The sequence below is a fragment of the Carettochelys insculpta genome, chromosome 12 (genome assembly GCF_033958435.1).
Source record: "Carettochelys insculpta isolate YL-2023 chromosome 12, ASM3395843v1, whole genome shotgun sequence".
NCBI classification, from domain to species: domain Eukaryota; kingdom Metazoa; phylum Chordata; order Testudines; family Carettochelyidae; genus Carettochelys; species Carettochelys insculpta.
Window position 1 is genome coordinate 39565288 of NC_134148.1, and position 25477 is coordinate 39590764.

The 25477-nt window shown below is 49.1% G+C and overlaps 1 protein-coding gene and 1 pseudogene across 1 annotated transcript in view; both read right to left on the minus strand.

Annotated features, from left to right (window-relative positions):
- Positions 1-25477, minus strand: part of IGDCC3 (immunoglobulin superfamily DCC subclass member 3) — a 184411-nt gene that overhangs the window by 26409 nt on the left and 132525 nt on the right. Inside the window, exon 6 of the mRNA XM_075007042.1 lies at positions 23298-23463. Coding sequence (XP_074863143.1) covers positions 23298-23463 — 166 coding nt within the window. The remainder of the gene's footprint in view (positions 1-23297; positions 23464-25477) is intronic.
- LOC142019819 (small ribosomal subunit protein uS19 pseudogene) lies at positions 8927-9323 on the minus strand (annotated as a pseudogene).

The following is a 25477-nucleotide window of genomic DNA, read 5'->3' on the forward strand; positions in this document are numbered from 1 at the left end:
AATGAATTATTCTTTTTAATTGTACCAAAATACTGGTGTTACCATATTAAACTTAACGGCTGCTGTTGATTTAACATTCACATCTGTGCCCTACAAATCATCAGGACTGGAACACATAAGCAAATGTTTAACAGCCATCTATTTATGTCCCAGGCCTTTGTTTCCTTGGAAACATTGTAAATGGAATACGAAATGTGATGGTTTCAGCTGATACGGTGATTTCAGTGAATCAAACCGTAAGCTCCCTTTGTAGCTATAGGCTCAGTAGAGCTGATTAAATGAAAAAGGAAAGGGGTGAGAGAAGGCCCTCAGTGTGGCCAAACTGTGTCAACAAGAGAGGGTTGCCATGAGGCCAGATGGTGGAAAGGCAGGATTATGCCGTTCAAAAGCTGTATTTGCAGCTTTGTGTGAAGCAGAAGATGTGAGAAAGGAGCAAAAATGCTGCTTCCATCTGCAGCCTCAATATCAGGATTATTCTCATGAATTCGCTGGGCACCTGTGTCCCTAGGAAGGGCCGGATCCCGGCTAGCTCTGAGGCAGAACTTCCAGCCTGCAGCCAAAGCAACCCAGGAACAATGGGAAGTATGTAGCTCGTGTTGATTTCTATCTGGGTTTAAAGGTAGGAAGGATGGACAGGGGAGGGCCGTGGGAGTCTTGGCTGAGAAGGGAGCAGCATCTGGGTTCTGCACGTCAGTGGTACACAGGCCATCCCGGAGGGCAGGAGCCTTGGGCAACCCCCTCCAGCGCTCCAGGTGAAGGGAACCCTTCTGCTGCACCATAGACCCCACCCATTCCCCAGCCCCACCCTCACTGCCTCCCACCCCCTTCACCACATAATCCTGCCAGGGGGATTTTGGGCCTGGCGCCACAGCGGCAGGGGTGGCCCTCCTACTCACCACACCAGAGGTAGGAGCCAGCAAAGCGCCTGCACCACCCTTCTGGCCCACTGGTCCTTGCTTCGCCATGGCAGCGGCAGGAAGCGGGGTACTTTGCTTCCTGTCACCGTGGGGAAGCGGGGTGCAGCGGGCCAGGCGGGCAGCACGGCACAGTGAAGCAGGCTGCTGCTCCCACCGCTCGCATGGTGAGTGGGGACAGCAACCCCTGCTGCTGCAGCACCAGCCCCCCATAATCCTCCAGGTCCTCCCCTCCACTGGACAGTTGTGGTGGGGTCTAGGTGACCGCCCCACTTTGTCCTATGAATGGGACGGCTCTGCTGGTACAGAGCGGCGTATGTTACAGCTTCCAAAAGAGACTATGGAAGCCACTTGTACTAGGTGGGGATTCATCCCTGGGAAAGGCAGGAAATATTTCCACTGAAGTTTTCACAGTGGAAGGGCAGCTTTATCCTCACACCCCAAGGGCTTTGCCCAGGGGACTCTACCAGAGAACCTGGTATTGAATCCAGTTCTTCTTTGTGCCCCAGCCCTGCACCTTACCCATGAGACCGCCCTTGTTCTCTACTTGAGGAAGTTGGTAAGTACCCAGTGCTTGGAGACACGCAACCCTTTGCAGAGACCCACACCTTTTCAAGTCCTTTAGACCTACCTGAGCTTGCATCCCTGGGAGGTGGAAGGGACTGGACACACCTGGGGAAGTTCTCACAGCTATTCATGTGAGAAGATCCATTGCAAGTGTGTTTACAGAATGGCTGACGGTTGAGGGAGAGGACGAACTGGAGAAAACAAGGCAAAGTTTTCCTGCAAGGACCTTTTTCATCCTCTTCCTTTGTTCCATTCTTCTCAGATGTATGGAGCAGACCTTCATGCCTTCTTTTTTCATATGGCTATTTGCAAAACAGCCCTCAAGGCCATCATCCAAATCGGTCATCCACTCTGTGGCTTCCAGTGACACGCAATGAATCAAGGCTGGCCCATCAGAAAAAGATCTTAGAGGGCAGATGGTCTGTGATTTGGAAGTCTGTAATGGCAAGCCTCTGAAACTGTTAGGAACTGGCCCCTATGCAACCAGAGATGTACATCAAGCCCTGCTCTCTGAAATGTAAACAGCTTTCTGAAAATTGAAAGCTAACACCCTTGTCGCAGCATGCATATGAAATCACAGTACACCAGAGGGGGAGATGCTGATCTAATCCCAGGGTCTGCAATCAGCCAGTTTCTAATTTATGCCTTGGCACCAGATGGCACATGAAAGAGCCTCCAACTCATATCTAATTCACCAATCCTTGCGACATCAAGGTGTCAGATACCAAAATGAGAGACACATCAACACCATCAGCAAACGAGATCAAAACTGTCTACCTGTCTGTCAACTCCTCAGCTGCCCCGAGTGGAACGACACTTTGGGGTTGTCTACCAGAAGAATTTGGTTTGGTCTGTCTGCAGTCGCATTACTGAGGGAAAGTAATGGAACTTAAACATAGTAAGGCTCGGTGATCCTGCTGGTCTCTGGTGGTAGGAGAGTCTACGGCCTAGGAGACAGACTCTACCAAGAATGCAATCTCCCCCCAGCCCCCACTCCAGGACAGATGAAATTCAAGCCAAGATCATAGTTACAATGTTTAATACGAGGGCCTATTCACTGCATTCAATTCATCTCTACTTGTGGCCACCTTCTGTAATGTTACACAGGCTGTATAGACCAGCACAGGTGACTTATTGTTCTTTATTGGTTAAACACTTTTCCACCAAAGTCAAACACTGGCCGTCTAGAACGTGTCACAGTAGAAGAGCAACAGCAGTTCTCAGAGCGGAATCTGAAGAGCAGAGCAGCACAAATCACAGCTGGGCCTGGAAGTTAAAAAGATTTTTTTCTTTCGGCTTTAGTACTGGGCAAAAGTACTGGACTGAGGTCTGGCTCTAGCCACAGAACAGGTGTGACTCGGGCTGTGGCCCAAGAATGCCCTCCAACCCTCCGCCGTGCTGGTGTGGAGGGGTTAGTGGATTTACCTCGATGTGTTTTGCCAGGCACCCATCTCTCTAGTACCACGGAGCAGCATATGGGACTAAAAGCTGCAGAACATCTCAGTGATGTAGGAGATCCTGTTATCATCCTGGCTAGGTTTAGGCGCTTCTCCTGGGAGGTGATTTCCATATTTATTTGCTCTCTAACTCTTGTCATTGCAGGAAAGCTTTTGCAGGGGAAGTTGCCCTTCATGCAGCAACAGAGTAAGACTTGGGACTATCGCTAGCAGAAAGACCCACAGTCCTGTAAAAACTTTGCCTCTACCTTAATGTCAGCCTAGGCACCAACATCACCAAGATTCTTGGCATGTGCAGCTGTCCTGGTGAACCACAAATGGAAAGATACTCACTGAGGTAACCAAGACCTAGCCCGTGGAGGTCCTTAAAGAACAGGACCAAAACCTTGACATTTGACCCAGATCTCCCTTTCCCCAGCTGAAAATAGCCTACTCTCCAGCCAGTGTCAAGTTGTCAGTCCAGATGAAACTATATTATGTCCCCAGCTGTTTCAGCATTCAAAAGAGGCTTGCCTCAACACATCGGCTGCCAGATTCTCAAAGTGGAACACTAGCAGAGTAAAAGAGCAGGCAAAACATTGGCCGCAAGAGAACGGCACTATACGGGAGACCCCTGAGATTTATGCACACTTGAGCTGCGTGTAACTTAGGTTAACGTGACTCTGAGTGGCTTGGCTGCTGCCACTGACAGGAGAGGTTTTAACCGCTACTGTCAGGGTGGAGTTGCTCCTGTCAGTGGTGGCTCTCAGCTGCCACCCTTGACAGAAGCGGGAAAACCGAACAGGGCAGCTGCCCTGGCCAGTTTCCCAGCTCCTCAAGTGGAGGGGAGCTGGGAGCCAGGCCTGGTCAGTTTTCTGGCTCCACCGAGTTGCACATGAAATTTGACTTAGGCGGGGTTGCAAGAACGAAACCCCCTTGTCAGTTCAGGGGTCTATTGTACCTGATACTTTCTCCTGTATTTTCAGAGAGCATTTCAGAGGGCAAAGTCTGAAGTGATCTGCTGCCCTTGTTACCAAGATGCCAGAGAGTCCAGTTCAAGAGGTCCTTGGGATTCTAAGTGATCAGGATCTGTCCTGGGTATATCCTGTGATATTTCCCTGGCACTACATGCCTTTCCAATAATACCTTGATATCACTGTGTTCTGCCATATCATATATATTATTTTTGCTGTGTCCGTCTGTCTGTTGCTCCAGGCAAGGTTCTACCATCCTCCCGCACCACACACACTGTGCCAGCCCCAGCCCCTCACCCGACCAGCATGGGGCCTAGCCCAGCCCCCCAATAATATAATATAATATAATATAATACATAGAGATACACATCTCATAGAACTGGAAGGACCCTGGGAGGGGGAGTCCAGTCCCCTGCCCTCTTGGCAGGCCCAAGTGCCATCCTTTTTATTTTTTAACAAAAAATCTATTTGCTCCAGACCCCCCCTAAATGGCCCCCTCAAGGACTGAATGAACATCCCCGGGTTTAGCAGACCAATGTTCAAACCACTGAGCTATCCCTCCCCCTGATACCCCAGTACCAGCCTGGCCCAGCCCAGGCCCCCAAAGGAGCCTCCCACACCATGCCAGCCCCAGCCCCTTCCCCAGCCCAGCCCCCGCAACGGAGCTTCCCCACCCCCACTGTGCCAGCCCCAGCCCTCCCCTGACCAGCCCTGGGCCCAGCCCAGCCCCACCCAGAGCTCCATCCCCCAGCCGGCATGGGGCCTGGCTCATACACTTGGATGTGTATTACAACAAGTTTCCATCTAGAACTTCCTTCCAGCCCAACTTCTGCTGCAAGTGGAGCTGCAACAGGGTCTCTAGTTAAATAACGAAACTTCCTAACTGAATCATAGCTTGTAAGATTTTTACGCCTGCGGCTAAAATCCCCTAAGCATATTATCCCGTCTGAAGAAATAAGATTCTGTGAACACAGAGGGCAGCATGCAGCCAAACCTCTGTCCTGAAGACTTCTAAAAACTTTTCTTTCTGAGAGGTTTCAAGGTGTGAGGTTGTGAGTGGTGGATGATGAAGGCCAAAGCTAAGCCATAAACATGATCCACTGAGGCCACAGATATTGTGTTACTTTGAACTAGGTCACAGAAAGTGGGTCAATACCTTTATTAAATTTTCAGCAACACCTAAAAACCTTAGTGAAGTGTAGAAATTGAGGGCAGAGATATGGGCAGAGTGCTTACCCTAGGAAATCCTAGGAATCCTATGAGCAGATGGGAATAAGGGGACTTCGAAGTAGGCGGGGTCCTTTCGAAAAGGAGCCCCATCGGGACGAGCCACGCGGCAGCTCGCCGCGTCAATTGCGAAGTGCCGCAGCCACCCGCATGTTAATGAGGTGCTGAATTTGTATTTCAGCGCTTCATTAGAAACTTCGAAATGGCCATTACGTGGCCATTTCGAAGTCTGGGGCTAGTGTACACATAGCCTAGCATGCCTAAGTTCTCAGGGGTTACTTCACAGCAAGTCATATGACAATTAGTCAAAACTTGAGGGTTGGCTCAAGAGGCCGTTGGTGAGCTCCAGTTATTCAGCTTGCCCCTGTCAGGTCCTCAGATGCTATTTACCTGCATGCCCACAGGTATGGTCATTCACAGCTCCCGTTGGCCATGGACCACCATTCCTGGCCAATGGGGGCTGCAGGAAGTGGCAAGGATGAGGACACCACTTCCCACAGCTCCCATTGGTGGGGAACAGTGACCTATGACCAACAGAAGCTTCAAGCAGCCACACCTGCAGACACACAGGTGAATAAAGCATCCAGCGGTCCATCAGAGGTTAACGGTGGCAAATTGCGGCAGGCCGGAGGGCTGCTTATTACCTATACTCTGAGTTAGTCTCTCATATATTGACGGGACAAATTCTACCTGCTTTTGCCTGTTGGGAAACCCCACCATAATCAGTGGGTCTGCAGCAGGTGGCCCTGTTTTCCAAAGCTGGGCTTTCTAAGAAGCTCAAACAGCAGCAAACTGTCTAGGTGCCATGTGACATCTCCCTCCCCATCACACAGCAGTGAGTGTCTCTGGCTCGAAATGACTGAACTATGCCAGTGCCCTTTATTTCGCCCTGTGAACAGAAAGCCTGTCACATCGGGACATCTGCTCTTTGCAAACTTTGCCACTCCTGCCAGACGGACGGCAAGATTCACGCCTCAGACGAGAGGAGAGGCCAGAACGCTTTCTGCTGGCCCCTAAAGATGCTCAGTGAGCTGAGAGCTCAATCACAGTTTTGTACAATGCACTGACAGGCATTGATAAAAGTACAGAGCGCGGTTGTTGTCAATTCACACCCGGCTGATCTGAAGAGGGGGTGGAGAGGAACAGGAGGCCTCGGCCATTCCAAAGCAGCATATTCACAAGCTGTCTCTCGGTTCACAGGCAACCAAGATGACTGATCTGGCTCGGGTCAAAGGTCTGGGCCAGTGACCGGAGCTCTGCTTTCCAAAGCGAAGGAAGCCGCTTCCCTGATTTAGCGGCACAAAGGCAGAGAGGGACATGCATGCCCACAAAGAGAGGTTCGCTCCTGATCAGGAGAAAACACGGTGGAACAAACACAGAAAGGAGTGCCACTGGTTGTGGGAGCCTTGTTGGTTTTGATAGTGGCAAGCATGTCCCAGTTTCCATTCAGGTGCACAGCAATCACCCATTCAAAATGTTTCCTACCCCGTACCATGGCCAGCAGGACTACGCTAGTTCTGGTGTGTCTTGTATCCGATGGTACAGATAAATAACTGTCTCACACCATGGCTAGAAAGAAGTGTTTGCCTAGAAGGGTATGTGGTGATCTCATTTCAAAAGCATTTTGTATTTAGAAGCCAGACAAATTCAGACTGGAAAGAAGGGGCAAAATTTTAAGACTGAGGGTAACTAATGGAAGAACTGCCCAAGAGACCAGGTGAATTCTCCATCACTTGGAATCTATACAGCAGGGCAGGATGTTTTACTAAGCAGCATGCTCTAGCTCTACAAGAAGCCCTGGACTTGCCTCGGGAGCCACTAGGAGAAATGCTACGGCCTTGTATTGTGGAGGGAGGCAAACTAGATGACTAGAATGATCTCTGCTGGCTTTAAACGCTTTGAATTTATATTTAGTGGAACAGGGCGTGACCCACTTTTTGTACGGCCAGGATCCGGTTAAATTCTGCCATTGGAGCCAGGCTCAGACCCACCACAATTTCTCCAAAACAACAGGAGTAAGATGGAGGACAAAAGTGGAACCCAGATAGCACAGGGATGCGTGCGTTAAAAATGCGTGCATAGGTATATAGAGCTAGAGAGGCTCCAGAGCTAGCTGCCCTGTGCTCATCAAGGCGGTATCTGAATGTCTTACAGATGTACGTCCAGCCTCTGCCTGGCACTAGTGTGTCTGTGCACTGGGGTGAGGGAGAACGGAACTTCCCCCTTCCCAGGTCGCCCATGCAAGAGCTAAGCAGAACCCCAGCCTGCTTCAGGTGAAAAGAGGGGCTGCTCCTTCCTACTCATCGGGGTGCACAGCGTCCTGGGGGACAGGGCTTCAGCTCCACCATACCCTACCCACAAGGCAGCAGGCCTGGCTGGCCGCAGAGGAAAGAGCACATGCACCCCACATACTCCAGAGGCCACAGTCAAGGCCTTAAAAAGTGATATAGTTTCAATCCATGCCCACGTCATTTGCATTATGATTTATTATTTGCATTCTCATGAACCAGAAGCAGGGCCTCCCTACCAATGCTGGTGCCCTATGCAGCCCAGCATGGAAACCCGCATCACCAAGGGGAGCGGCCACTCCGCAAGGCAGGAGCAGGAGTTAGGGTTACCAAATCTCCTGGACCTGGTGGCATTGTGCGCAAATGGTGTTTGGTCCATCTGGTCGGGAGAGCTGGCAACCCTGGGCAGGAGCAGAGCAGGATGGAGGTTCAGTGGTGCAGGCCAGAGGTGCCGGTGGTGGCGAGAGGTTTGGGTGTGGGTTGGAGGAGCAGAGGGCAGATGTACAGCCAGCTGGAGAGAAGCAGCACTTTGAAGGGGTGAGGGGGGGCTGGGTGCAGCCCACGGGAGGGACAGGGGCTGCAGGAGCTGGCTCTGAGCCAATGGGTTGCAGAGCCTGGAGGGAGCTGGGGCTGACGGGCCACCAGAGCTCAGAGGCAGCATCCACCTTCACACCTTCAAGGGCACCTTGAAATTTGGGGGCAATCTGGTGCCCCATGTGGCTGCAAGTTTTTCGCAGTGGGAGGGCCAGCCCTGAGCAGGGCCCTGTTGCATTAGGCACTGTGCAAACAGAACAAAAAACACAGCCCTGCCCCAGGATACGACATAATAGATGGATACATGAGAACACAAGGAACTGTCCAGGGCAGCAGGACAGCCCACAGTCTCGGCACACCAGCAGTCCAACCTTCACTTTGAATGCATTTACCTCCACGAGCACATGGGGGCAAAGTACACACAAGTGTGTAACACACACACTGCTGGTACACATACTGCCCATCGGGTTCTTCAGGGGTTTACAGATGCAAAAACAACAATGATAATTAGTATCCAAGGGGCCGGTTCAGCTCAAACTCCCAACCCACGTCCGAACTTCCCAGAGTACATGGGCTCTTGCATCATACGTCTCAGTTGGACACTCTTCCAAAGACAGGCCGGAGCTGTGAAGTTGGGTTAGGGATCAGAGCTTTCCCCAGGTCTGATGGAGTCTCACTTAGAGCCAGTGTCAGAGGTGAAAGTAGGTGGGTGGACCACTGCACCACTCCAGCAAGAGCTGGCTGAGCTGTGGCAAAAGCCATTAGGGAGGTACTTCAAGAGCTGGCAGGGACCCGGGTTGCCATAGGCCAATACCTGCAAGAAATTTTAAGTTACTTTCAGCTCTGGACGGTGTTGCAGTTAAGATCCATCTCTAATAATTCCCAGCATTTATCTCGAAGCAATTTGCACAAGTGAGGTGGGTTTTTTGTTTGGGTCAGGAGCATTTACTATATTTACATAAAGAAAACATTTCCCAAAGCATCATTCACTTCAGAGGAATGAACACAGGTGAGTGGGTGGCACCAATACCAGCTCTGCTGTGTTTCACTGCTTTGTAAGTAATGGAAAACATGCCCAGGCAGTGGCAATTTGTCGGGGCTGATTCCCACCTGACTGAAGGTGGAACCTTGCTGCCAACCATCATGGAGGAGGATGATCATGTTGCGCAGGTGAATGTTGACTACCTACAGCTTATTGGCCTTGGGAAGGCACTTCAGGAGGGAATGCTGCTTATGACACAGGCCCTGATTCAGATGCCTATGCTGGCGAGCATCGCCCAGCTACATCAGCTGCTCGTAGGACATGTCGAGCAGCCGATCTAGGTCAACGCCTCGGTAGGTGAATTTCCTAAAGGTTCGTTTCTTCTGTGCAACTTCCGCCATTAGCATCAAGATCTTCCTTTCACTGATAGTGAAAGTGTGTCCGGAAAGATGAAGTATCTTATCCTAAGTCAGTGTCAGAGCTGGGATCAGAACTCAGGAGCCAGATTCACTGCTCATGTCAGGAGATACAGTTCCATTCACTTCTGTGGTGTTGTCTTCTTATGCCTGCAGAGAACTTGACACAGGGCTTGCGAATTCCCTGCTCTACACAGCAGACCCGGAACAACAACAGATCGCTCTTGATTCCGTGGTTTGATGGCAGCAGGTTTAATATGAACGGGAGGAAGTGGTTTTTTCACACACCACACAGCTAACCTGTGGAACTCATTGCCATGGGGTGTTGCAATGACCAAAAGTATAACTGGATTTCAAAAAGTAATGGAAGAGAGGTCCATTAATGGCTGATAGTCAACACTGTTAGGGACGCAACCCCACACTAGGGCACCCCTGGCCCTGTGACATCCAGAAGATGTTGTCTGTTCACTCCCCCAAAACCTTGGAATGGGCAACTATTGGAGACAGGACACTGGGCAAGATGGACCTTGGCCTGACCCAATATGGCGGCTTTCAGGTCTGTTTGGGATTGTATGCACTGACTGTGTATTTTGAAGGGGGTTAAGATATTAAAAGAGGAATGTGAAGCTACTCAGGGCTGTATAAGGAACCCCGCCACAAATGCATCATTTGCCATACATCCCCAACACAAAAGTGAGTCATAACACTCAAGGAGCAAGTTATTAATACACCAGCTAGATGGAACCGACCACCACGAAAAATCACAGTAGCAGCAAAATAATCACCGAGACACACGAGAGGGGAAAGTCCGAGGTCCATCAGCGTCAGCTGCCCAGTAATTGCTGCAAATCCATCTTGCGGGATAAGGCCACCTGATCCTAATTCATGATCCTTGCTCAGTGCAGAGAAGCCTGAACTATGCTGGTGCCCTACTGCGGGCTTTGTGCTCTGTTTGAGGGATTTGATGTCCCATGATGCAGAGGCAATTAGGTTACTGAGCAGGCTTTACATATTTCTTCAAAAGGAAACCAAACCCATGCATTATCGGTAAGTGAGGTGCAGCCGCTTGACCTCTAGACCCTCCATCTTCTCGTTCTTCCTTCTTGTTCATGCTTTTGGGAGTTGAATTGAAATACACTTTAGCACGCAGCCCTCTTGACTCTTAATCAGTGAAGATCTCCAATTGGCATCTACACTTGACACCCAGGGGCCTGACCGCTCCCCAGACTTGTGCACATAGTTCAGGATCTTGCTGGGACTATCAATCCCTGTTTGTTCCCACAGCAAGCCACTGAACTATTTCATTCCCCTGCAAGGGGCTGTTATTCCACTCAGCAATAGGCGATGTGTGATATCCAAAAGCTGACAATGCAGCGCATACATAGCAGGTAGATAGGGACTGACATCTAGCAGGGGGGTAGCTGGCGTGTACACTGGAATTCAGCACACAGAGAAGGAACACAACTTTCTGTCAGTTTCTTTCCAATGTATTATTTTTAACCATGAGTTATTCAAGTGATACAGACAACAAGAGCCCAACCCGAAACTAGCCATAAGCAAAGGTCACTCAGAAAGCAGGAGCCACCTGAGCCCCAGGTTGCAGTGACAATCCTTTTCAGTGGAATAATTGCAACCCCTTAATTACCATTTTGTAAATAAAATCTTCCTGAAAAATCAATATTTAGAGCCGGCTTTCTTTCCGGATGTCGGCTTGTGTTATTTGCTCTTATGGCCATCGCAGCCTCGTTACATAAACCCCTTAACAAGATTTATTTCTAGCCTGAACATGACCTCCTGGAACCTGCTGAACATTTCTTGGGTCAAATGATGAAAAGCAGTAAACCGCTCCTCGTGGCCATTTTGTTATTATTTCACGCCTCATCCCCTCCTGGTATATTTCAATCCCCCAGCCTCAACTGCCTGATTCTGAAAAGCGCGCAAGCTCACTCATCCTGCCCAAAAGAACCAGCCACTCTCCATCGTAGCGATGTGCTCTCTCACAGACTGCACTGATGACAAAAGGGTCCAAATTTACCAGCCTCATGTTATGCCCCCACTTCCCCCCTTGGGGAAACCCATCCAGCCTCTGGGTTTGTAGCTACTTAAGAAGCAGAGGTCTTTTGGTTGTGTACTGCAAAACAATGTACTAACAATCAAGATAAATTGAAAGCACTCACGAGAATATAAGAATGGCCACAATGGGACAGACCAAAGGTCTGTCTAGCCCAATGTCCCATCTTCCGACAGTGGTCAATGCAAGGTGTCCCAGAGTGAGTGAACAATAAAGTGAGTCACTGAGTGATCCCCCCCACTTACATCCATTTCCAGCCTCTGACAAACAGAGGCTAGGGAAACCATTCTTACCCATCCTGGCCAGTAGCCATTGGTGGACCTAACCTTCGTGAACATGTCTAGCTCTTTTTTGAACCCTGATCTTCACAACCTCCTCTGGCCAGGAGCTGGCCAGGATGACTGTATGCTGCTTGAAGAAATACTTCTTTTCATTTGTTATAAACTTGCCACCTATTAATTTCATTTGGTGATGCCTAGTTGTTCTGTTATGGTAAGAAATAAGTACCTTTCCCTTATTCACTTCCTCCACACCAGTCATGACTTTATAGACCTTTAGCATATTAGTCTCTTCTGTAGGCAACAATGGCAAATGTGTACTTTCAGCTCAGGACAGCTAGTGCAAAGGGGCATAGCTCCGCTGAAGTCCATTAAGCTGCACCAACATACGCCGGTTGAGGATCTGATGGTGTGTGTGTCTGCTCCACCTGTTCCATCTCACCCGCTGGAATCTGCACATGCAGAGTGAGCAAATCAGAGCTGAAATCTGCAGTTTGGATCCATGAACAGAATCCAACCCTATGTTTGCAGATGAGACACATTCCAGGGAGCTGTTCTGAGGTATAACCATTCCCACAAACAGACTTCATGGTCTGAGATAAGGATCCCATAGCAGGAACCTTATGTCTTAGGAAAAGTGATTTCTATTCACAGCTTTTAATGGAAAATCCCACAATTCCCTAGGCCTGGGCCTTCATGCATTTTTCATTAACCATTATCCATGATCCAGAATTGCCTTTGATTTTTGCGAAACATTGATCCAATATTTTGTTCCCGCACAGCTGGCATTTTCAAAACAAAACCACCACCTCTGCAGAGGGCATACCATCAGATGCTCTTTAGTGCACAGAGCATAAAATAATTAGCATTCACATTTTACAGATGGGGGAATGGAAGGGTATTTCTTAGACTTCACTTGTAAAGGTCATTTTACTGCGCAAAAAAGACTATGAATTGCTTGATAACTGACTCACTGTGTCCATCTGATTATATAGCCAATAACCCTACCCTATGTATGATGAATGCTTAAATAACTGGCTCAGAAAGGTCCAGGTGAAAAGGATATAATGAGTTACAACCTGCTGAGTTTTAGTTGTAAAGAGTACCTCCCCCAGCAGTTGGAATTTTTCATTGGCCCAAAATCCAGTTGTAAATTCAATGTTTCTCGAACATGACAAAATCTGCTACCACATGTTGAATATGGAGATACGCATCTCATAGAACTGGAAGGGACCTTGGGAGGTCATTGAGTCCAGTCCCCTGCCCTCTTGGCAGGACCAAGCACCCTCCCTTTTTTTTTTTTAAAATATATTTGCCCCAGATCCCTAAATGGTAGTCCCCTCAAGGATGAACTCTCAGCCCTGGGTTTGGCAGGCCAATGCTCAAACCAAAGGAGGCTCGAATAATTTTCAAGCAAATTAAGTCAAATTCTCTTGTTGGGAAAATTGCTGACAGTCTTAACCTTGGCACCATTTATGTATTTTAAAGCCACATGACCCCTAAAATTCCCTCCCCCTCTGGTAATTATTTTGGCCCTACCTAAGTCCCACACATCCCATCTGAATGGACCCAGGGACCCTTCCTGAGGCAGCAGTTTAGTCCATTTATTTCTTCTGGTCAGCTCTGTCTGATCAGGTTCTACCTCGTGCCATCAACTCTGACTCAAAATCCCAACTGATTGCAAGAGCACGTCAGCCTGGGAAGCCATGAGAGGAACTGGCCCTAGAATCAAAGGTGTGTGGAACACTATACCCTGCCATAAGAGGAAACACAACCAAAAACGCCTTTGAAGTGGCCTTTGCTGGCTTTACATTCAAACTACAAAACAACATGGCCCTGCACCCCTATTTACTCCTGCCTCTGGAGTTCATTTTGGGGTGGAATAGGCACATGTCGGGCAGAGCTCTAGACCAGTTTTCCCTCGCGTAAGAACATAAGAAGGGCCACACCGGGTCAGCCCAAAGGTCCATTTAGCCCAGTAACCTGCCATCTGGCAGTGGCCAATGCCAGGAACCCCAGAGGGAGTGAACAGAACAGGGAGTCATTGTGTGATCCCTCTCCTTTCATTCATCTGCAGCCTCTGACAAATAGAGGCTGGGGACACCATTCTTACCCACCCTGGCTAATAGCCACTGATGGACCTAACCTTCATGGATTTATCTAGTCCTTTTCTGAAGTCTGATAAAGTGCTGGTCTTCACAACATCCCCTGGCAAGGAGTTCCACAGGTTAACGATGCGCTGTGTGATGAAAAACTTCCTTTTGTTTGTTTTATACCAACTGCCCATTAATTGCATTTGGTGACCCCTAGTTCTTATGTTATGGGAACAAGTAAATAACTTTTTCTCCTTACCTTTCTTTACATCTGTCATGATTGTATAGACCTCTATCATATCCCCACTTAGTCTCCTCTTTTCTACGCTGAAAAGTCCCAGGCTTTTAAATGTCTCTTCACACAACACCCGTTTCAAACCCCTCATTGTTTTTGTGGCCCTTTTCTGAACCCTTAGTTGCGGGGGCGGGGGGCAGGGAAGAAATGGAAGGGAGAACTGAGAACGCAATAATTGCAAACTGATTCCCTTTCCCCCCAGCCCCTGAAGGATCCAATGGACAGAGCTATACCCCCATCACCCCAAGAGGAGACAGGGTTCTCAGCAGGGTTCCCTCTACTTTTTTCCACCCATGTGCAGAATAAATTTTGTTATGTGCACCAAGGTAGGTGCAGACTTGCACCACCGGCAGACACACATGCTGCCAGCCATCAGTGGCTGTGGGCACTCAGCTAATCACCTGGGCAGCACCTGAATCTCTCCTGGGCAGCCACCCAAGTGCTCAGCATTCAGGGAAGCCTGGTTCTCAAGACCTTGCTCCTTCCCCAGCCTCTGACTTGAATAATCATATTATAATGATCTGGTGGGTTCTGTAATTCCATGGCATCGGGCTCTATTTGTAAATCCTGACCTCCAGAAAGCAGCTCACAGCCAGTGCAAACACAATGCTTCTCAGCTGTAGCGCCTTATCCTCTGCTCTAGACTTCTGGCTGCTGCCTACTGCAGTTAACCGAGTTCTCTGGCTTGCAGCGTGCTCCCTCTGCACAGAATCAGCACATACAGAGCACGGCACAGGAAGCTCTAGCTCTCCAGAGGCTAACAGGCCTCTTCTGGATTGCACAATGCACTTTGCAAAATCTTTGGAAGACAAGTTCCCATACAGAGGGCATCTACCGGACTCGAATACAGGAAGAATCCCTCACCTCCGCCTCCACTAATGGTACTGCTCTGGGAACTACCTCTGCCCCACTGGCATCACAGCAAATTTTGCAGCTCACCTCAGGAGATACAAGACTAGGGTCACATCTACACTAGCCCGGAAGATTGATTCACTCGCAGTCAACCTCTGTGGTCCTCGTGAGAAAATCTCTCACCAACCTTGTTCAGGAGGGATGGCCAAGTAAACCGAGCACAGAGAGGTCAATTCTAGCTACGCAACTTCTGTATGTAGGAAGTTGTGAGAATCCAGAAGAAGAAAAGTTGGGAGGAAGATTTCCCTAAACAAACGTCCGTGGCAGGCAATCTTACTTTGCGCCTTTCAACAGCAGCTTTTTCTGTCTGAAGATGTCAAAGCATTTCACATGTATTAACGCACCACAGCACCCTGGGGGAGTATTATCATTCCTTTCCTAGAGCAGGGGAAACCAAGGCAGGGAGGTCAAATGACTCACCCAATGTCCCATTAGTCGTACATCCCTAGCGCACTGCTGGGCGCTCCCAGAAAGCATGTGGAACGGCTAGGCCTAGAATTTTGATCTCTGGACTACTTGCCTTGCCCTTCACGCATAAGATAAGGAAAATCCACCCTGCTCACCCCCAGCATTCAAGAACCATGAATTTTCCCCCTTCCAACCCTCCCACCCCTGAGATTTTACAAACAACAAATCCAGGGCTATTTTCTGCTTTTGGTTGGCAAGTCTTTGTGGTCCACATACAGTAAACTCTTGTTTAACCGGTATTTGAGTAATTGGCACACTGACAGAATGGGCAGAACGCACAGCCGATGAACACTGCTCAGTGGACACTGAGTGGGAGCTTGGAGAAGCGGTGTCAGGTATGGGGTTTGTGTACAGAGCACGAGAGCAACGCCCCACCCCTTGGGGGGGTACCAGCCCACTCAGCACTTCCCTGCGTCCATCTGTGCCACATGTAAGTGAAGCCAGAAGGCTCCTCTACTCTTCCACCCACCGTGAGCTACTCACACTGCCCAGAGCTCCTTAGCTGAGCAGGTGGATGCTTGTGGGAAAAGACTGGGAACAATGTTCTGCATTGCCACCCATCTGGAAAATTGCTCCTTAGAGCTGGTGCTGGTGACCATTGGTTCTGGTTTCTTTCTGGAAAATGGACGTGCCAATAGCTGATCTGCCAGGGAGGGGAAAACCATCTAAACCCCTCTGGTTTCATCTGCAATAAAAACAGTGGCAGACAAACCCGGCTGTGGTTCTGAAGCAGACTCCATTTAACCGAAACCTCCAAAAGCGATGAGGTGGGAGACTTCGCCCACCTGGGTCCCATTTCTGCTCTTGTTTTTCTTTAGTGTTCTGCATTGCTAGGTATACCTCTCTCTTATCCAGAATATTGGATTATCCAGCAACCTCCCAGTCCCATGGATGCTGGATATCGAAGAGTTTATTGAACTTCTTAAAAACGAGATGCAAGATTTTCATGTAATCATGAGACTCGGGGAGATGGATGGTCTCTCTCTCACTGCCATCCTAGGGTGGGTTTTTTCTAGGTTACTCTAGGCCGGCATCTTCTTTTCACCCTAAGACGCTGCCTTAAGGAAGCTGTAAGTGTGTTGTGACCATGAACACAAACAGTTCTGCTCTTTTGGGGTTACATGCCTGATTTTCACAGGCAGCCCACCCTTCCCTGCTGTGTTCAGCTGCATTACTGACAGATCTGGACACGGCTCCTTTAAAGGGCATCTCAGGGGCCTTTCTACTGAATGTGTGCAAAAAACACACAGCAGCTGGAAACAACAAGGAAGCAGGAGGAATTATTTAGCAGAAAGGCTTGATGGTGGAGTCAGGGAATTCACACAAGGCATGCTACCTTACCAGGGCTGGCTTGGATCCGAACAGATGGGGGAAGGGCTATTTTCATGGGTGGTGGTGGTGGGGATGCTGGCAGAGTACAGACCAGGAACTGGATATGAGCTCACCCTTTCTCAGAGCCTGATTGCAGGACCAAAGGGTTTGAACCTGGGGAGTTTTCTTGGCTGCGATAAATTAACTTGGTTATGCAGCAGCCTACAAGAACAATATTTCAAATGGAGGCAATATAGCAGAAGGGTGAAGGAGAATACAGGTTGAGCCTCTCTCATCCGGCACCCTGGGGACCGGACTGGTGCTGGATGAGAGAACTTGCTGGACCATGGGAGGTCAATATCTTCTAGCACATTACCAACACTTCCTCTGCTTATTGGACTCTTAGAAGACATTTAGGGGTAAATTGCAGCTAAATAACAGCACAGAACACTGAGAGCCAGGATTCGTGACTGGAAACAAACTTTATGGGACCATGGGAAACTTGGCCACACCCATGGCAAGCCGTCAGCCAGCTAACTAAAATCAAGCCAGATGATGGAGCTTGCTGACTGAGAGAGTTCCAGGTTAGAGAGGTTCAACCTGTACATCCTCTTTGCGATCTGATGTCATTCCTCTGACAGAGAGCTCCTTTTCTGAACTGTTTCCGGCACTTGGCATATTTATCCACCACTTCTAGCTGCGCCGGTTTCACGCACGTGGCTGCTCAGATGGTACATTTGGAAATCAATTAGTTCACAGTATAATTTTGGATTATTTATTCTTTTTCAAAAAACCCCTTTGGGGGCATTCAGACCTTTATAGTCATATTAACCAGAGCTTTAATCCAAATGAATTTTCCAGGAAATGGGGTAATCTAATTAAAATGCTTAGAGTGCAGTGTTTTAGCTTCATTAGCATTAGATTCTAGAGCCATCATTACACGGAAAAATATTTTCCAAGGGCAAGTGCCTGATAAATCCGAAGGCCTGATTGCACACACCGACTGGGGTTGGAACGGCAGGTTACGGTGCTCAGCTTTGCACCCAAGAATGGAACGGAGGGACACGCTGACAAAGGTTCTTGCTAGAAAACGAACTGTCGACTTCTTCTCTCCAGTTCTCGAGTCCGTCCTTCACTGCAGCGATCAGACGCCCTATATACCCACGTGCGGTGGTGCTTCTTGGGTCAATGACATTGAATACTTCCTCATGTGTGTCCCATTCCTCCCACTTCCCTGAGCTGCAAACTCAGGTATCATCTTCATCATCAACCACCACCCTGGGCTCAGCGCCTGTTGGTGTCTGATGCCTGCCTCGCTATTTCCTTCCATAAACTCACGTAGGTCCTGTTAATTCCAAAATACATGGGCTCTCCAGAGCAGCCATGCACGATCGTCTCAGTGGGCCACAGCAGCCCACGGCCCACTGGCACTCCACCTGCAGCCCGCGGAACCCGATTGGTCCCCCACCCTCACACCCCTCTCATGCACCAGGACATCAGCGCTCCAGGCTTACCTGCTCCTCCCCATCCCAGCACCATGAATCTGCTGTTTTGCGCTCCATCCCTGCTCCTTCCCCTCTCGCCCGGAGCTCGGCCAGCTGTGAACAGCTGATTTGCAGCGTTCCAGCTCTGGAGGGAGAAAGGAAGGGGGAGCAGGAGGAAGTGGGAGGCTCTGGTGCCCCAGTGCACGAGAGGAAGGTGGGGGAGGAAGGGCAGCTAAGGGGGGTCCATGGGCTACAGGTGTAGCCTCTGCAGGCTGTAGCTTACTCACCACTGTGCCAAACGTTCGAGTATCTCTGAACGCCGGATACCTACACCTTCCTCAGGCTGCGCGGAAGGGTGGTCTTGTGGGTAAGGCAGCGCACGAGGACACGAAGAAGAACTGGATTCAGTGCCACGCTCTGTCACAAATTCTCTTGGGCAAAACCCTCAGGGACTAGCGACACCGCAAGCAGAGGTGTGACCACAGCATCCAAAGGCATCGAGAGGTTAGCTGCGGTCTAGCTCAGCGATGGGCAACCAAGACCAGACAGAAGGTCGCAGGACTGGCCCTCCGTCTCAGTGGCCTGCAAGACTGAAATCCAGGGGTGGGCAACCTGGGGGCTGCAGGCCACATACAGCTCATTGGGGTTCCACCAGTGGGTGCCCAATGCCCCCCTTGTCTGCCTCCTTCCCCCACACCTCTTGCACACTGGGGCACTGTACTTTCGGAGCACTGTGGATCAGCTGCCTCACGGCCTTCAAGTTCCTGGAGGAGGGGAAAGGGTAGGACACAGCATGAATCAGCCCACTCATGGTGCTCTGAAAGTTCTAGGGGTGGGGGGGAAGGCGGGATTAAGTGAGACATGGGCTTCAGTGCACCAATATGCAAGAGGTGTGGGGGAAGGGGACAGACAAGTGGGTGCATGGGCTGCAGGTGGAACTCCACTGGGCCACATGTGGCCCATGGGCTGCACATTGCCACGCCGGCCTAGACAGCTCTACTAACAAGAGCAGGGAAGCTGCAGCAGAAGGCAAGCCACTTGTGAGCCTGGCAAGAGTCCTAAGAGGGCCTGTACAGCCATGCTAATTCAGCGGACTATTGTGGCTATTCAAGCCAGTGAGATCCAAGCGAGCTAGGTTATATTGACCCACGCTGCTGATGCACTGTTAGCTGCAGAAGAGCCAGAACCTTGGAGTCTCTGAGGAAAAAAACAAGAATCAGAGTGGATCATGAGGTCCCAGTGCAGTGCTGTGGCTAGAAGAGAGAATGCCACCTAGGAGGTGCACACAGGGGAGTCGCAGGCGGGAGCAGAGGGGTTATTTTACCTCAGCATTTGACGAGATCGTGTTGAGTTCTGGTGCCCACAATTAAAGGAGGAGGCTGGTAAATTGCCGACAGTTCCAGAAAGAGCCACATGAAGGACTAAGGGATTAGTAAAGCTGCATCATCGTGACCAGCTCAGACCACTCAGTCTATTTAGTGTAACAAAGAGTAGGTGGAAGGGATGATTCGATCCCAGTCAGTAGTTACACGAGGAACTAATGTTTGATAACGAGTTCATCAATCTGGCAGAGGAGGTCCAACATGATCCTCTGGAGGATGAAGATAGAAAAATTGTGAATGGAAAAAGGTGTCATTTTTTAATGGGGAGAATAATGAATCCTTGGAATAATTTAATTCCTCCATCACTGTCTTTTTTTTTTTAAATCAAGACTAGATGTTTCTCTAGAAAATCTGCTCTTGGGCTTATTTTGGGGAAGCTCTCGGTACCATATTCTACTGGAGGTCAGCCATTGTCCCTTCCAGCTTGGGAGTCTCTGGCTACGTCTACACGTGAAGCCAACATCGAAATAGCTTATTTCGATGTAGCAACATCGAAATAGGCTACTTCGATGAGTAACGTCTACACGTCCTCCAGGGCCGGCAATGTCGATGTTCAACTTCGACGTTGCGCGGCACCACATCGAAATAGGCGCTGCGAGGGTACATCTACACGCCAAAGTAGCACACATCGAAATAAGGATGCCAGGCACAGCTGCAGACAGGGTCACAGGGCGGACTCAACAGCAAGCCGCTCCCTTAAAGGGCCCCTCCCAGACACAGTTGCACTAAACAACACAAGATACACAGAGCCGACAACTGGTTGCAGACCCTGTGCCTGCAGCATGGATCCCCAGCTGCCGCAGCAGCAGCCAAAAGCCCTGGGCTAAGGGCTGCTGCCCACGGTGACCATAGAGCCCCGCAGGGGCTGGAGAGAGAGCGTCTCTCAACCCCTCAGCTGATGGCCGCCATGGCGGACCCCGCTATTTCAAAGTTGCGGGACACGCAACGACTACACAGTCCCTACTTGAACGTCGAAGTAGGGCGCTATTCCGATCCCCTCATGGGGTTAGCAACTTCGACGTCTCGCCGCCTAACGTCGAAGTTAACTTCGAAATAGCGCCCGGCGCGTGTAGCCGTGACGGGCACTATTTCGAAGTTAGTGCCGCTACTTCGAAGTAGCATGCACGTGTAGACACGGCTCATGGCTCCCTGTGCCTCAGTTCAGTGATCTGTAAAATGGGCATAACAATACTTCCATTCTTCCACCCCCTCTCTAGTTTGATTGGAAGCTTCTAGACTCAACCACCCCAAGCCCACCCAAGACATTGAATGGGAAATGCCTCATGTCACACCTCCCTGCCTGAGACACCAGGCCGCTCTGTGGGAAAAGCAAAAGCTCTTCCTGAAGTACCTGATCTTTTTCTATGCCCCAGGCAGGTTCTAGAGCATCTGAGGCAGCAGTATCTGCTACTCAGCTTCCTAGGTTAATCAGTAATGTCCCCTTGCTTATCATCCCCACTGGCTATGATAAAGCTTTTAAAAACACAAGCATTGATCTCCCAGGAAGTAGAAGCAAATGGCACCGTAACATTTCCCTGGTGGACAAAGCTGAAGGATGAGGTTTTTCTCAGCCAATGTTGTGCTAATTGGACTCCTGCACACGGATAATATAGGTAACAATTCTATCACACCAGGGCCCACAAAGCTCTGCTGAGAATGTAGGCGTTTGGCACAGCAACTGTTATTTCATCATATGTTATTCCATGTTATTTCCATAGAAACTGTGATGTCAACTTGTAATTTTCACCCTAAGTGCGTCCCACCATATTATTTCTGCAACACAAACATGACCGTATTGAGTGTGGAAATGCAGTTATTTAGTACTAGTGGAAAGCATTATTCCCCAAGGAGATAAAAGGCCCAAATTTAATGAAAATCTGCTAGGAAGCTACTATTATCTCAAACAGGGGTCCTGCATGAGCATTTAAATGTCCCATGGATCAGAAGGTACAGATTAAAGCATGGTTCCATTCTGGGAACGACCGTGTGAAAATATTTTTTTACTGAACCAACTTCGCTTGGTGAAAGAGACAAGTTTTCCAGTTGCTCAGAGAGCTCTTTATGAAGCTGCTTCCAGCTCTGCTTATTTCAATGACAGTTTGGGTTTTGTTTTTGTTTCTTCTCCCATCAGCTCTGCAGAACCAATGGAGACGCAGGGGTGGAATCTTTTCAGGTTGATCAGTGTGATTTTCAACCAAGGTCATGATTTGAAGAAGTGCTTGGCTTGAAAGCTACATGTTGGAAGCTAAAACGCCCGCTATGTTCACTACCAGCCCACTTCTGCAATTTCACTGGCTCTAAATCATTCTCCCAGATACACCCATCCCACCTCCCCACAGGCAACAAAGCCACGTAAGTGTAGTTGAAGCCTGAGAAGAAGGGAGTTGCAAAGAAGTTACTGCAACTAGCCTACAGCATTGTGATTTTGGTATTACATGCAAACCGAGAACCCAATCTGTGTCTCAGCTCTTGACTGAGTTTGCAGTGCTAGTGATGAGTAGAAACATCTTTTTGTTACTGAACTGCGCAAACCTGGGGTAGGAATCATGGGAGACAGAGCAAACATGGAAACTCCTGAAGCAAGTTCCGTAAAGCTTTTTTTTTTTCTCAGAACGGACACCATGTTTAAAGCATACTTAAAAAGAGAGCACGTAAAAAGAGGGCCTTCTCATACGCTGGGATGTTCATACCTTTAAGCTAAGACAGACTCAACTCTGAAGAGTATGACAAAGGGTAGAAACCGAAATGCACAATTACACCTCTTTGGCTAATAGTTAACTAAGGAACAGATTGAGTGACTTCCCCACAAGGAGTCAGAGCCAGGAAATGGAACTCAGCCCAGGTCTTCTGGGTCTACATCAGTGTTTACCTACAAGACCATCTTTCTGGACTCCTTTAGCTAGATCATTAGTAGGTCTATTTTAATAAAGGAAGATGTGTGTGTTTCTTCCCACTGTCCTCCCCACTGCAGCTCTGATAGTTCCCAATAATGCCCCTCAGTTCTACTTCCTCTTGTAGGGCAATAGAGAGTCTTTCCTTACAAGAGAACCCGTGTTCAGGAAGTGCACATGAAAGTGACCAATCTCTTGTGTTCTAGCCTCACTCTGAGCTAGGGTGTTTGCTTTCCAAAGCAACCAAGAAGCAAGAATTGAAGTGTCCTGAAATGGCTCATTTTCCTAGCATCCAGCAGGACAGGGACATTTTAACACACAGCTGCCTCAGCGCACAGGATCAAAATTGTCAGCATCTGTTCCAAAAAATAGTCACTGCAAAGGCTCATCAGTCACTATGACTGAAGGAGACCTCCACAACCTCAGTGAAAAAGAAAAGGACTGTGCTTTCACACCAAAGTAGCCTCAGGTATCTTGTATACGAAAGTTAATATGCAAGGGAAATTAATTTGCTCTGCTGCCCGTACTGATCCTGAGTCTGTATTGAAATAATATGACATACAGCTGATGGACAGCACAGTTCCAATGATTTTTTAGGGACTGATGAAATTCCCCACACATAAGAATTCTGTTCTAATTTACACCAGTGTGTTCTACTGAATTCAGTAGCATTACTCCTGATTTACACCCCAGCTGTAAACTTTACGTCAGCACTGACCTTTCTGTCCTTCCTCCGCCCAACATGAGGCTGAAATCTGTCGCCAATGAATTTACCTGTTGTTGTTCTTCAGTTTGATGTGATCAGTAGGTTCCAGGATCTGCCCGTTCTTCAGCCAGGTGATCTGAGGGGGCGGTTCTCCCTGAGCCAGGCAGGTGAAGATGGCAGTGGTCCCTACCGGTCTGGAAATGGACTGAGGGTGCTGTACAAACTCTGCGGGGGCTGTGAAGGAAGGAAAGCAAAGCATGAGGAATACTGCCAGGAGCAGCCAGTGTTGCCCTGGCACCCACCCTGGGTCAATCACTTGGTGCACTGTGGAACAACCAGACTCTATGTTGTGAGCATAGCAAAGGTGGACAAAAGAAACCGCTGCAGCTGCTCAGATCCAAAGGTGGCATGGCAGGTTCAGGACAGGCGTGTGTGGTCTGCAGATTGTGTTCGCCCATCTGTGACCATGACTGAAACCAACCAAAGAACAGAGCTGGGCTGGCTCATTGGGAGGAGGGAAGTTTCAGTATTAGGATGAGCTGCTGATGCCGGGAGGGCTAGTCACTTAGAAACACAATGTCCCCTTCCTCGTTTTTCAGGGACAAGGACGCTTGCGTGTTTACACACAGGCACGTTATTACATTAGGCTACCCTGAACTACAAAGCCCTGTCTGTTTACAATGGGTTTGTAACATTGGTCCGATATGCTGGTACAAGGTCCGTGTATTGAAGGTCCTTTACAAATGACCCTGCACGTTAGAGAGAAGCCACTGGATCTTTATTGATCTGAATGAGCTCAACACAGGGATGTAATACAAAAGCCAGAGAAACCTCCATGTTTTGACTCTCAGAGGGGTAGCCGTGTTAGTCTGTAGCTTCACACATAACAAGCAGTCCTCAGGCACCCTGGAGACTAATAAATGTATTCCTAGGCCAGTAGGGATGACAGCAATCTGCCATGAGCTTTCGTGGGCAAAACCCACTTCTCCAGATGAAAAAGGAAGTGGGCTTTGCCCACAAGAGCTCGTGACTTAACAAATTTGTTTGTGCGGTGCTTCAGGGCTGCTCCATGTTTTCGGTATGTGGTGGGGGATGGTGGATTCCTCCATTTTTTCTTCAGGGGATTGATCGTGTGCCTGGGATGAAATGAGCTCCGGTGCAAGATGCCAAGTCAGCTGTTGGGCAGGCCCATTTGAAAGGACGAGCCCCAAAATGTAGTGTGTTTCTGCCGACGGTATTCCAGTGCCACTGTCCCATCCTTCCACTCCCTCATCCACGCCCAGCCACGAACGGCAAATCACACCACAGCTTTGTACTCAATGTTAGTGTTAGCAAAGAGTTTTCGGAGGCTCACATGCAAAATGTTATGATAATTCTTCCCCTCTAAATTGGAACTCAAGCTCTTCAGCTACAGAACACACTCTGAAAACTGCAGCCTATGAGCAATGCAGTTCAAATGAGCCACGTTCATTTCCATCTGCCTGGCTGGGGAGCAGTACGGAACTCCCTCCATCAGGCAGGGTTAGTGATCAGCAATGCTGCAGTCAAAGAGACAACAATTATGAGAGTTCCCAGTGATACCAGTTCAAACGTTAGTATTTTGTACTGCTGTCATGCCAGGGAGGGCCAGTCTGGGGCCCAGATATCTCAGAGGCAGAAGCTAGAATGGTTCTAATTATTGCTCCATTCACAAGCGTCACAAACATTTCTTCCTTTTCACAGGATTTTAACAGGAAATGCTTCCTCCCCCTCCAACCAGCTCATCCGAGACAAATTCATTTCCCAGAGTAGAGCAATGTGCTGGGATCCAGAGAGTGGCACTTGAAATGCATGCTTGAATAGTCAAGTGCATACAAGCAGTTACACTTCAAAGGAAAATGCTATAATAAACTCCGTACTGCTGCTAAGACCCACATCCAATTGCCATCGGCAATAGATGCTAGCAAGACAACCAAACAGCCACAGGTCTAATGAATTCATGACCCAAAGTCACCAAGTGATTTGCAGACATGGAATATTTTTGACAAAAGAAAGGTTGCTTAGCAAGGGATGCTCACTACACAGGCAGGCAATTTCCAAGTGGGAGTTTAGTGGACACTGCCGGGAAAGATGCATAACCACCTTCCTTGCTACCCTTACATTGCGGGACTTCCAGCAGACAGGCTTGCCGAGGGGAGTCAGCCAGGGTGAAATTCGCCCTAGGTGCAGACAGCCAGCCCCAGGTCAATGATCCTCTGAGATCATGTCC